Below are 14,235 nucleotides of genomic sequence, written 5' to 3' on the forward strand. Positions count from 1 at the left end.
AGATATACTTAAGCTTATGAAAGTTTCATGAACTGACAGATATGATACTTAAATACATTAAACTATCGTTTTATGGCAAAAAAAAACCATTCTGTTAACATTGACATTAAAATGGATGAAAAAAAAAATCAAATTTGACCAAAATATTTCAAAAATACTCCCATTTTCACCTTTGAAAAACTAAATTTACCATTTATAATTATTATTCAATAAAAAAAAAAGACTAAATTTAAAGAGAAAAAAAGAAAGAAAAAATGGGTGGTTTGGCCACCCAAATGGAAGGGGGAAGGGGTGGTTCATGGGCACTCCTAGGGGGTACTTGTTGATTCTTTTTTTAAAAAAAAAAAAAAAATTAATGAATAACTTAGTATTTGTTGATGTGGCATTGCATTGGGGTGTTCGTGAAGTGTTAAATGAGACATGTGACAAATAACGAACAGTTAACTTTGATGATGAAATGATAGAAATACCTATTTTAAAGTTTGATCAAACCTAAAAATTGTATTATTAAAATTGAATACTTAATGACTAAATTCAAATAAGATGAAAACTTATAATTAAGCTAAATACGATTTTTCCATTTACTTTAAATAGAGAAAATCCAGATCATCAGAAAGACTATCATGCAAAGAATTCTAACCATTCCTATTTCTTTCTCAACCTCTAATTCAAAAGGTCCCCTCCATATTTAGGAAATGTTTGGCTTATAAGTCTTGTTTTCTTCTCCCATTCCTTGTCAACAGAACCCCAATTACACGCTGCTACAGTGCTACATCTTGGAATAAGTTTGGTCATATTCTAGAAGAAGGCTAATTGACCAAATTTATTGACTAATTGAACACCGACCCTTGCCTTATTGCATATTTAATTAGACGCCCATATTCTCTTCATAAAAGACGAGACGTATTGACCATTCTTCTTCAAGATCCAGCTCCGATATTCCCCATGGCTAGAATTCTTCCTGCCTTGGCTTCCCAAATCATCCTCTTCTTCCTTTTCTCTGCGACTCTGGTCTATGGAGAAGAGAAAGGCTTTGCAAGACCCTTAGACCGGAAGCAACACAAGCTGAGGAAAGAAAAGCTCAGCCACTTTCACTTCTTCTTCCATGACATCCAGAGTGGCCGGAATCCCACTTCTATTCCGGTGGTGCCGCCACCCTCCAACTCATCGAAGACGGGATTTGGTGTTGTATTCATTTTTGATAACCCATTAACCTTGGGACCCAATCTGAGCTCAAAAACGGTCGGGAAGGCACAGGGGCTTTTCTCTTCTGCCTCTCAAGAAGAATTTGCTTTGTTGATGGTTATGAACTTTGCCTTCAATGAAGGAAAATATAATGGCAGCTCCCTTTCCATTCTTGGAAGGAACCCCGGTGCCACCAGCAAGGTGAGGGAGTTTCCGGTGGTCGGAGGCAGCGGGCTTTTCCGGTTTGCTAGAGGTTATGCTCTCGCCACCACTCATGACTTGAATATGAAGACGGGTGATGCCATAATTGAGTACAATCTCTATGTGTTCCATTATTGATGTTCTTGAGGTTCCTTTCCTTTTTTTTTTTTTTTTTTGCAATTATTTTGGCAACTTTTGTCAAGAGTTTGTGAGTGGTTTGTATTACTTTAAACGTGCACCATGCTTTCACATTATACAAGTAGACATTTGAAAGTTTGGGTCATTCTTAATTGGTCGGCTATCCTCCTCAACAGCTAGCTCTTCAACTTTAATAAGGCTCAAAATATTAAACCTATAACTCTTTTATAATGCATGCAATTGGAAGCACGTTAACTACTTCAAAAAAATAAATAAATGCTTCAACTAATACATGTTAACAAATTGTGAAAGAGTGGCAGACCAATTTACGTAGGTCTAATGTTATTCTTTATGCTTTTGTTATTGGGTTGAGAATATGCTTCGGCTACTAGGGTTACATCTTTTACGCAAACTTGAAGCTAATTAATGAGAAATTAAACGGATTTTTTTGTTTTAAAAAGTATCACAAATGGTACATGTGAACAGTTGATAAATGCAATTAATATTTTCATCTATATTCCGTCCAATAATTTAACGTCGTGTCACGTCAAACCAATCAACGATTTCCACGTGTTTCATATATCACATTAATATTATTTTCAAAAAATAAAAAAAAGTTGAGCCACCCCTATGACTTCATTGGAAGTAGCGGAAACCACCCTCTGGCCATTTGAGGGTGGCTCAACCACACCCAATGACCATAGGGGTGGGGTGGCCAGCATTAAGGGGTTGCTCGATTCACCCCCATAATTTTTTTTTATTCTAATTTTAAATTTATTTTTTGTTTATAAAAAAAAAGCAGGCTATTAGAAAATTTGTCATGTCTACTATTGTAAAGCGCAACCCTCTCAGGCATTACTACAAGCACAAGAACCTGCAAGAAACAACAAAACCCAAAAAGGCAGAAACAAAAACTTCAAACTATGACAAAACGCTCAAAATAAAGAAGACCTTTGATGCAGAAAAGAATACCCAGCTAAAACATCAAATTGGGATTTGGACCGATGCTCCCAGAAAAAGAATACGTTTTTGGTGATCAGTTGGCCGGAGGTCGGAGATCACCAAGAAGCAAGTGAGTATATATAGAGAGAGAAGGAGAAAATTGGCGTATCTAAACACTTTTGAAGCATTTTAGCTTCGAAAGGGAGAAAGATCAACACTAATGTCAGAAATTACATAAGCAAAATGAAAGGAAGCAAAAAGAGAAATGATTCACTGCAAGAATCACCAGAAGCGTATCCCCTTCAAGGGAGAAATGCTAACCGAATTTGATTAGCACTATTTAAGCTCACCAAATATTTCAGCAATTGATAACCGGATGCAGATGCGAGCATTTTAATCTCATTTTAGCATTTTGGCTACCCTAATGTGAGTGCTCTTAGACTTCCTCCCAAGACCAAAGAGGAAAAAGACTTTCAAATGAGACTAGCATGTAATTCTTTTAATATGCAATTTATTTTTGTCACACTTAATTATATTTATGTTTCCATTAATTGTTTGTTTAGTTAACAAAGACTGTTCACAAACTCATATTGTGTCATTATCTTTTTGGATTTCAGTCTATTAAATTGACATGTGTTCAAAATGCATCACATGCATTTTAAACACATTGTCAGCTTACTAGACTGAATTAGAAAAAAATAAATAAATAGTCTTAGTTAAGAGGAAAACTTTGTTCTTACTTTTTTACAGTAAAAAGAATGTAAAAAATAAAAAATAAAAAACTTAAAACAAATCATGAAGAATGTGTTAAATATTTATGTAGTTTTTTTTTTTTTTTTTTGACATATTATCCACTCACAAACATTAACAAACTCAATTTACATATATATTGTAGAGCAAATTGAACTCTTACAAATTCAAGCTAGCAACACTTTTCATAATTAATCCTCTCAAATAGCAAGTAACTCATTTGTCATAGACTTATATAATTAGACATGACAATCTCTACTATTCATAGTTTCATCACAATATTACCCAGAAATAATATTAATCCATTACCAAAGGATACTCTTTTGAGCTTAATTAAGAAATATTAAGCACTTGATCTATTATTTCATTTATTAATTTGTTATCATATATATGTTCTAGTCGTAGGCTTAATATAGTTGCAATATTGTATACTTTCTTTGGCTATAAATAGAAAATGTTAAAGATTGGAAGTTTTAATCCTAATTTCATAAGCTAAATGCACATTTTAAAACAAAATCGCTAAAAAATTGTTCAATTTAATAGGAGTAATTCTAAGTGGCCTACTTGTTGTATCCTACTAAGAATGATGTGTCTATTAAAATCGTCATTGGGCTTGTGATTGATCATTATTGAATTTTTATTAGAGGATAATTTTAATAGCCACATTATTTTTAGTAGGACACAGTAAGCCACCTAGAATTACGCAGTATATTTTGAAAAGAAACAAAATAACAGTTTAAAAATGTAAAAAAACATGTTTTTTTTAACAGATCAGACAGTATATTTTTAAAAACACACAATTTTAATAATATTTTGAGATACGGGCTGCCACATCTTAATTAGAATAGTGGAACAGTTTAATTTTGGTAATTCTAAAACAAGGCTAACTAAATTCTTTGACTAGTCCACCTTTTTATCGAAGTATTGACCAAAAAGGCCCTAAGATGGCGTATTGCGGTTGGCAGCCACACCGACCTTCGCCTTTTATATATATATATATATAAGAATCATATGCCAAATTCAATTCATAATTAAGCAAACGAGTTTCCCATGGCTAGAATTCTTCCATCCATGGCTTCCCAGATGATCATCGTCTTCTTCCTTCTATATTCCTTCTCTGCAACTTTTGTCTCTGCAGGAGAAGATCAAGGCTTTGGATTTGGAAGAATCTTAGACAAGAAGCGACACAAGCTGAGGAAACCAAAGCTGAACCACTTTCACTTCTTTTTTCATGATATTCTGAGTGGCCGGAATCCCACCGCCGTCATGGTTGTGCCGCCACCCTCCAACACATCATTGACGGGGTTTGGCTCTGTAGCCATCATGGATGACCCATTAACCTTAGGACCCGAACTCAGCTCGAAAACGATAGGAAAGGCACAGGGGCTTTATGCCTCTGCCTCACAAGAAGAATTTGCTTTGTTGATGGTCATGAACTTTGCCTTCTCCGTAGGAAAATATAATGGTAGCAGTCTTTCCATTTTAGGAAGAAACCCCGGCGCCACCAGCAAGGTGAGAGAGTTTCCGGTGATCGGAGGCAGCGGGCTGTTCAGGTTTGCTAGGGGTTATGCTCTCGCCACCACTCATGACTTGAACTTGAAGACGGGTGATGCTGTAATCGAGTACAATGTCTATGTGCTCCATTATTGATCTTCTTCTTTTTCTTTCCCAAATTTTATAACTTTGAATAATTTCCTCACCTTTTATTGGGAATATATATGTAGCTAGCTTTCAATTATTTTGGCTTGTGTTGTTTCTATTACTATTACTTTCCTCCAATGATTTTCTCCGTTTCATTTGAAATTCTTAGTATACACATTTCAAAAGTTTTGTTCATATTCTGTTAAATTTTTTGCGGTACTCTCATGTCACATCCAATCAAAAGGAAACATGTGTGGCGTCTCATATCGCCCGAGAATAAGAATGTGCTTATATGTATACAACGCATTTTAAAGCCATGATGACAATAAACTTATCAAAATTCCGTAATTAATCGTGCTTCTGCGAGAATAATATAAACTAGGATGAGTGATTTCCTGCAAAGTCTAGTTAAAAATATCCAAATGCGAACAATATTGTATTATTGATGTGGGCGTTACAACATGTCTAATGTCTCTCCTAATTTGAAAAAAATTTTAACAAACAAAATGAGGGTAATCTAACGACCCATTAATTTTTATTTTTTTTATATTTATAAATTTTTTATTAAATGGGACTCGTACAATATTCTGATTGAGTATGATATATATATATATATATATATATATATATATATATATGAGTCATTATTCAGAGCACGCCTGGCGTGCTTCAACAGTGAAGCACGCCAGGCTAAATTTTTTTTTTTTTTTTTTCAAAAAAATTAAAATAATAAAATAATAATAAAAAAAAAAATCACGGCCGGCGTGCTTCACTGTTGAAGCACGCCGGGCGTGCTCAATATCTTTACCCTATATATATATGAGTCATGATTCAGAGCACGATAAGCTAAATTTTTTTTTTTTTTTTTCAAAAAAATTAAAATAATAAAATAATAAAAAAAAAAATCACGGCCGCCGTGCTTCACTGTTGAAGCACGCCGGGCGTGCTCAATATCTTTACCCATATATATATATATATGGCAGCATCATTAAAAATTTAATGAATAAATTTTTTAACTTAAAAGGAATGTTTTTCCCCAGAAAAAAAAAGGTACAGAAAGTCCAAGCATATGCACTTTTATTCCACAAGCGTGATTATAATGGGGAGGTAGTGGTGGTTTTAAATATGTGGACTACTGTGGTTGTCTATTACAATGATAGACTTTCACATCCCGTTGGAAAATCTGCAGTTGCTAATATTATATTACCCAATAATGATTAATGTTTGTTGGATATTAGAAGCCAATTCTGACTTGTAAGCTAAGCTTGGGGCCAAAGACTAAAAAGACTTTTATATGAGACTTAGCATGTAATTCTTTTAATATGCAGTTTATTTTTGTCACACTTATATTTAACTCATCTTACAATGAACTCCTTTTTTCATTCAAAACCTCTCATCAATATGCAAACACAACAGGAAAATTAATTAGACCTCTCAAATCAATCGTTTGTAGAAAAGAATAGGCCATCAAGAAGCAAATAATTCAGGTTGATGATAATATTAATAAATGGTAACTATAAGAACAAAGGGTGAGATAGTCGTGGGATAAAAGTATAATTTTAAAAATTATTTTGTATGAATAAGGCAACATCACCTAAAATAAAAATGAATCATTGTTACAAAAATAAATTTAAATGTTGATTGATACCGCCACATCAATAAAATAAAATAAAAATATGATTTCTAACATTACTCCGGCCGAAAAGTGTCAAATTGCAAGTACTTTCATTTGACAAAAACACAAACCATTGTCAATCTCCTACATTATGGGTAAGGTTTGTGGGCCAGAAAAGTCGCTGTTTCTCTGTCTTACTCTTGACCCATGATACCCTACAATTCCGGATTTTGAGTTGTGCTCCATAGGTCAATAATGGGCTTATATAGGCCCTTTTCAATTTCAACAAGAAGATGGCACTTTTGGTTTCACGGGGCCTATCATCTATGAGGGGCTGGTAATATCAGAACGTTTTTTAATTTAACTGGTGACATGTTATTAAATTAAAGGTCTTGAATTCAGATTCTTCATTTCTTATCGGTCTAAACTTTTTGAATAAGTTGTGATTTAGCAACAAAGATGAGTTCAACAAGGGTTTTAGGTTACTAATTGGACAGCTAATACAAGAGAAATTAAGAGAGAAGATTTAAGAATCCTTCCTGTGATGAGGTTAGAAGCCAGCATTTAGTTGGATTATGGCCAACTAAGTTCGCATTATGCTGAATTTCCATACATTTTTTCATGATTCTTTTGTGTCAAAACAATCGTAAGTAGACTGTTAAGCAAAAGATACCCATGTAACAGTCTGTCTGAATTTCGCCTGCTTGAGCAGGTATCTGTGTAGCTCAAAACCTAACTACTTGAGCTACTTCAATAGGGCAGCCCATGTGATACAGGTGCTCGAGCAACTCCAACCCTGCTTTATTGCACATAATCCTCGTCCCCATGTTAAAGGGTAAAAATTCATTTTCATGTATTAGTTTCAAGTTGTGTCGATACATGAATATAAAATTATATTAGTTAACCTTAATTCGACTTATTCAATTAAACAGATTTAATACTACTAACTAGATCGCAACAAACAACTTTACGAGTTACGTTAAAAATTATTACACCAATACTCCAAAGAAAAATATCGCGGTGATGGCGCTAGCTGGATCGCAACAGACAACTTTGCCGGTGTCTGCGGCTGCATCATTTCTCACCATATTATGATAGCATCTACTCAAGTGAAGTGACTGTTGAGGCTTCTTGATAACGCCATGGAAGGGTCCCTTTTGGGGTCATACTTTCTGAAAGGGAGCTTTCATTCATTTATTTGTATTTTTTTTATTATATATGTGTAGAAATATATTGCCACTCTTAATTCCATTTTGAGAAAAGCATATCTGGAGTGGGTCATCCAAATCATTGCAGTTACATGCATCATGCAATGCCAATGAAAAGACACCAAATGGTCCAAATGGGAAGATTTTATATATATGTAAGTAAACCTATACAGAAGAAAAGCCATCTCATGAGTTCAACAATCATTAATGGATCATATATATATATATATATATATATATAAGGTGATCCTTAAGGGGGGGACCAAATTGAGCATATCCTCTTGGATCCTCTACAGATTAGATTAAGCAAATTAAGCGGGAAAAATATGGCCCATTGCTCATCATTATGATCACTATCTACTTGATTAATTACACTCATTGATAGTGCATTATTGTCATGAGATATGTTTATAGATAGTAGGAGTGTCAATTTGTATTTGCGTGTTAGATTCAGGTAGTATCAAATCATGGGTATCAAAGATTATGTAATTAAATACTAACCCCAATCTATTTATTTAAATGGGTCAAACCCTCTAACTCTAATTACTCGCTAATTTTATGTTGGGTTTATGTCAGATTTGTAAATCATGTCAAAAATTGTCAACCTTAATTGATGGTCTTGATTAATTTGTCGATTAAACATAAACCCACGTTATGTAATTTGAATGTGATCATGAGAGACATCATATATATAATTTTTGTTTACTTTGAATTTCCTCAACCAACACCTGTCACCTCCATTGCACCAATTTTATTTCCATTATCAACACCATTTATGGAGCTACCAAAACGTAGTAGCTAGTTTTGCCCTGATCACCACTTTTACTAAGGAAGTACCAGTGCCTCCAGCTACCAAAATTATCTTGCAACAACCAACCAGGCAGAACCACCATAAAAGTCCCTGCTCATGGCTACAAGCCTACAACAATTGCCACCATTATTACTGTCCCTTTCATTTTTCCTATAATGTTTCCACAAACACTACTCCTAGTACTAGAGTAGATAGTGTCGAATGAAAATAGGCACCATTTTTGTCACCACTTCAATCTACATGGACCAATTTAATATATTTTTCTTATATTTTAACTGATTCATCACAACTTCAGACTATATGTTGCCAATTAGGTGAAGAAATTTAAAGTCCTATAAACTCTACCAGCTTAGATTGAAGATAAATATACTATTTTTCATACTCATTTATCACACTCAATTCATATTGATTGTTGTAATATTTAAGTGGCTTTTCATATCATAATCTTAATAAAAAAAAAAAAAAGTAACTTAAAATATGTCACGTCAATTAATGTGAAATGAATATAATAAATAGGTGTGAAATAGCAGCATTACTCTAACTTGAAAATATCATAGACTATATTCAATAACACTTTTCCTTTTTTCCCCTTTTCTTTTCTCTTTTTCAAAACAAAGACTCAAAACACAGAACAATTATAAAACACTCAAATTTACTCTCACGTCCGAATATTTTTTTAAGAAAAAACTTGAACAAATGGAGTCTGTCATTTTCCATTTGTAGTAGCATTTAGCTGTAGTGGGTTTTGATTGGAATGGCACTTCTTGTATCGTAATGAATAAAGAATTTGTCAACTAGTGTGTGGACTACACTCTTGCTTATGAGAGGACACCAGAAGGGAATTAAGAATATGTGAGATCCCCCCCAATAGAACAAACTCTTTTCATTCGATCATAATTACATCAATAGATGATGAGTTGTGGTCAAAAAGGCAGGAATATGTAATCATATAGATGCTTCTGATGCATGCTTAATCAAACCACACACCTTGATTCTCATTATGGTCTTCATAATTTGAACTGAATTTAAAAATCATAACTTGCTAATTATGTGGCGGAACCGGGGGGATTCCCGGGTCATGCATTCATCAACCCTTATCATACTTCAGTTTGACTTTTCATTCACGTTTTAATCTTCCAATAAAATATAGTCCTACTTTAGTCCTTGTTCGTGAGGCTCATTAAGAAGGAAAAGAAAAAATTCGGACAACAAATTTGAAATAGCGTTTATGGTACCTAAAGAACTCGAGCAATTCAAACAACAAAAAAAAAGTTAAAGATTTCTATAAAAATAAAAATAAAATAAATAAAAAGAAGCTCATGTTTCACAACTAGGAATATGACTTTAATTGAGTAGCTAAGTTAAAGTCATAGAAAGAGGGAACTTGGGGATGCATCATGCATATCCCCTTCAATAGGGCAGCTTTTGATAAATTGAAAAATGAATAAAGCGCCTAAAGGTGACACGGACCACCATTTTCCACACAACTTTTTCCTCTATAATTTCTTCACTATTCTTCTCTTCTTCCCACGTTCCTGTCCAAGGTCGGTCGTACGTGGCTCCTTTCCATTCGTAGACACTTGACACCTCTACAACAACGAATCTCAACCAAGATTTATTTATTTATTCTCGTGCACCGAGTCACCGTCCTAGAATTATCCCGATGGATCGCCCAAAAAACAAAAGGGAATCCCTATAATGCAAATAAAGCTGCACAAAGATATCACATAATCTATTACTTTTTTCAAATACAAATTTGAAAAAGTAATCTTATTCTTCAAAGTCATTTATCAATTAATTAGACATATTTTAAGTGATTTTCATAACAATCACTTAAACAAGTTATAGTCTATTCAAATCCAACAAACCCCATAAATGGGTGTTACAGGGTGTTGGGCGATTTTGGACCTCCCTCAACTCCAAAAACTAACCTAAAAGGTGATGCTTTCTTTCGCACTTATAAATTGTCTACCAGTCTTTTTTACAACCGATATAAAATAACTCCAACAATCTCTTACACATTGGGCACTCGGAGCAAAAACAACTCTCTTGAACCTCTCTCAACCCTGAAAGTTAACTCAAGAAATAAGGCTTTTCTTCACACTTATAAACTAACTACTTCTTCCACAACCGATGTGAGATAACCCCAACACAGGGTTCATCTGTTTCATGCAAGTGAGTCCCACATTCATTCTTCTCAAGACAAACGAGTCCTAATTAAACAAGTAATTACAAACGTAGAGATCCTTAGCCCTAATATTGCAAACTAATTAGAAATGATAAAATTAAGAGGCGTGTAATACACGCTTGCTTCTTGATCATCTAACCCTTATATAAGCTAGATTTGGCAACACAACTTTCTTCAATTCTAGACAACATTTGGAACACACTTGCTAGCTCCCTACTCCAATAGAGAAAAACTACTACATAATCCAAAACCCTAGTTTTCTTTCACCCATTTTGCAAAAACATGGCTAGATACAACAACCAATATTATTCTTACTTAGAAGACCTCTCTTTCCCCATCCACCTCTTCTTCTTCGTTCTCATACTCTTCTTCATCATGGGCTTCACATGGTACATACACTACGAGTCCATGTTCGAGGATTTTATCACTCAGCTTAAGCTCTTCTGCATGCTTCTCCCCTTGCTCCTATTGATACTTGTCCACTGCCTGTCCGCTGGCGGTGTTCCGTTTCTGATTCCGTTGCCGGAGAGGGATTCGCTTCACAGGGCCGGAGGGTCTCCTTGGGGTGTGGCAGCCTTGCTTGTCTTCCTCTTCTTCATGATCTCCTACCAATCTTCTTTTCATGAACGATGGTTTCCCTTGCTAAGTAGATGATAATCTTGTAATTAGTTTATATATATATTGTAATTAAGTCCCCTGGATTTGATGTAATAGTAAGTACTTGTAATTTGGGATTTTGAAGTCTATTTTTTATATGCACTTTCTTTTATATCATTTATTTAATATACACTTCTCATAATAAATTTAACTAATATTGTGAGAATATCTATCAAGACTTGCTATAATTAGACTACTAAAGGACAGTTGGTCGAGTTGTTTAAGGGCAGGGGTACCACGCGGAGCATTCTAAGTTGGTTTTGCGATTTAAAAAATAATGATTTGAAAACATGTGATTTGAGTCTTGGTATACTAGTTAACAGCCCTATTGGGCCCGCTAATACAGACGAGCCCAAAGCAAAGCCCGTTGGCCCAAATACGTAGCGGTCTAAAGGAGGAGCACGACAAAGGATTCCCACTTATCAAGTCATCTCAATCATTTTCGGCATTCTCGATCGAGTGTTAAGCAGTACCTACCCTTTGTAATTATTGTTGCACTGTTTTAGTTCGTTTTAGATTTGTTGTTGGGAAGCTCATCCATTTTTCGTTGTTAGGATCTCCCACTTCTTCTTCCTTTCGGATCAAAAGTGGTAAAGATCTTCCATTATAGCCCTTTTCTTATTTGCTTAAAATAAAATAAATAAATAAAAAAGGATACGCCCGTCGCACCTTCATGTCCTACAACAATAACGTGTGGCGTTTATTTTGGCACTACTAAACTGTTAAGGTCGTGGTGCACCAAAAGATGGCATCTGATAGGAGACGTGCCTTACTATAGTCAACAACCTAACGACATACGTAATTAGAGTACTACCCAATCAAGGGGCAACATCTAGCAAGGCCATGCATAGGACAAGGAATTCATAAACATAAGAAAGACCAACTCCTAGGAGGTATGCATAATTCATTCTCACTACTCACCCTAAGCTAGATATTTCACTTCTATCTATCCTTCTCTCTAGACTATTACTCACTTAGACATCAAAAATATCATTTTATAGGGCATGTAGATAGGTATCCTAGTGTTTTAAAGGAAGATGACCATTTTTAGGTGCAAGTAGGAAAAAATAAAGAGCTACTAGGAAGATTAGTTGCAAAATTCTTAATACGTTGTCAAGTAAATATTGTCCTAGTCTAAAATATCACGACACATGGAAAGCGTTAGTTATAAAAGTAACGACATCTTGATTATCTAAATTACTCCAATACCATTTATCATGACTCGAGGGAAGCGTTAACTTCATTTACGTTATTTTTCTAAAAGATTAGTCAAAATTATAATTAAAACTCTCTAAAATTATTTATAAAAGCTCAATTTTACTTAACAATTAATAAACTAATATAAAACTTAGCACTCATGCGTTCACAAAATCCAACCATCTATACCAGACTAACTTTTTAAAGAGTCACATCAAACTGTGCAGCATCGAGATAACTAAAAGAATAAGACAATTGGGGAAGGGGGAGAAGAAAAAGAAATGTCTCTACAAGGAAGAAAGGAAGAGAAGTGGATGGTGATGGCTGGCAATGGGATATTGGAAAACAATTAAAATATTAAATAAAAACAATAAACAAACAAAGTAAAGAGCAGTAAAATAACAGTGTGTTTTTCAAATCCTTGTCAGGAGGCAAGCAAGTCTTCTTCCCCTCGTGATGTAGGCAGGTCCACAAGGCCTGTCGTCTTTGTCTGAATAATAGACTTTGAAAATAAAAAATATAAAAAAAAATTAGTTAGTGCAGAGCTTGAGATTCCATGGGGGTGAAGTATAATGCAAACATCATAAACTGTTATCAGTACAAACAAACCCTTTAATCTGAGAATATTGTTGAGGGTCACCACAAGATTAACTGACAGATTCGTGTTTGGAGGCTTATGCGATTTACATCAACCAAGATTTTCAAAACATTCACAGCTTCACGTGCACTTGGTTTTCTCAACATTGTGTTGCCTTCATCAACCTCTCTCTCTCTCTGGTTTGGTTTGATTCGATCTAAGACAAGAAGAAGAAAAAACCTAGGAGGAAAACCTTAAAACATCATAACTACTAAGTTAATTGTCTATGAAACTTTTAAAATCAAATGGGGATGTTCTTTATAGCAACTTGTCATATGTTAAAAAAGCACTGAGATGTTTCACATATCTGAAGTTTCTTTGCTAACAAGTAACAGTTCCTTATATCAATTGGGATTTTGACTTTGAAGATTGAGATCCGGTGTAATACCTTTTATTTCGGTTGTTCATTTTAAATGAACGGTGTCGATTCTGACGACAAATTAAAAAAATAAATAAATAAATAAAAAATAGCTTATAGTGTAAGGAGTGGCTAAACCACCCCTTAGGCCAAGAAAAGATGGCTGAACCACCTCCATTGTCAAGGGAGTTGGTATTTAGGCTGGTTCCAAGTTCTACTTATAAGAGAGTGGTCCTATGTAACATAACCCTAGCTCAACTTTTGACTAGACCTAACTTTCCCACTGCCATTACTCAGATTTTTCCTCTTGATCGAGCTCAAACAATAATATATGCATTTCTATTAGGTTTCGCTAGCTTAGATCCACTTTTAGGCGGAATTGCACCCGTTCAAATTGGGACATGTAATTCTTGTGTTCGGTAGTATTTAGTTCCAACTGAAATTGAACTCAAGCCGAATCCCTTCCCGATCGAAAAAGTTTGGGTTACTGGTAGTATGAGCGAATGCATTTTATGTTGCTTATACTAATCACCACCAAAAGATCGAGGGATTAAAAATATGTTGTTATGTTTAATAAAAACCATGAAAACTCTTATTGCAAATTGAAAGTTGAAAAGCCCATCTTCCAACTTTCCTGTTAAAGTGGAAACATGTGCATTCCCATGGGCAAAAGTCAAAGCTCAGCCTGCGTTTATAGCTTGAGAAAA

The 14,235-nt window shown here is 34.6% G+C and overlaps 2 protein-coding genes and 1 pseudogene across 2 annotated transcripts; all 3 read left to right on the forward strand.

Moving 5' to 3' along the window:
- The first annotated feature begins 772 nt into the window (after positions 1–772).
- LOC132164377 (dirigent protein 7) lies at positions 773–1,640 on the forward strand. The gene has a single exon (XM_059574879.2). The coding sequence runs from the start codon at positions 946–948 to the stop codon at positions 1,522–1,524; it is 579 nt and encodes a 192-aa protein (XP_059430862.2). The 5' UTR covers positions 773–945; the 3' UTR covers positions 1,525–1,640.
- Positions 1,641–4,262: 2,622 nt separating this feature from the next.
- Positions 4,263–5,001, forward strand: LOC132164390 (dirigent protein 22 pseudogene; annotated as a pseudogene).
- Positions 5,002–10,770: 5,769 nt separating this feature from the next.
- Positions 10,771–11,448, forward strand: LOC148583943 (uncharacterized). Its single transcript, XM_088519294.1, has one exon. It carries the CDS (start codon positions 10,962–10,964, stop codon positions 11,331–11,333), a length of 372 nt encoding a protein of 123 aa, XP_088375420.1. The 5' UTR covers positions 10,771–10,961; the 3' UTR covers positions 11,334–11,448.
- Positions 11,449–14,235: the final 2,787 nt, after the last annotated feature.

The sequence above is a fragment of the Corylus avellana genome, chromosome 8 (assembly GCF_965113065.1).
Source record: "Corylus avellana chromosome 8, dhCorAvel1.hap1.2, whole genome shotgun sequence".
NCBI classification, from domain to species: domain Eukaryota; kingdom Viridiplantae; phylum Streptophyta; class Magnoliopsida; order Fagales; family Betulaceae; genus Corylus; species Corylus avellana.

Bases quoted from the DNA above. Each gene is read 5' to 3' on its own strand.
- LOC132164377 (XM_059574879.2), top strand. From the start codon at position 946: ATGGCTAGAATTCTTCCTGCCTTGGCTTCCCAAATCATCCTCTTCTTC.
- LOC148583943 (XM_088519294.1), top strand. From the start codon at position 10,962: ATGGCTAGATACAACAACCAATATTATTCTTACTTAGAAGACCTCTCT.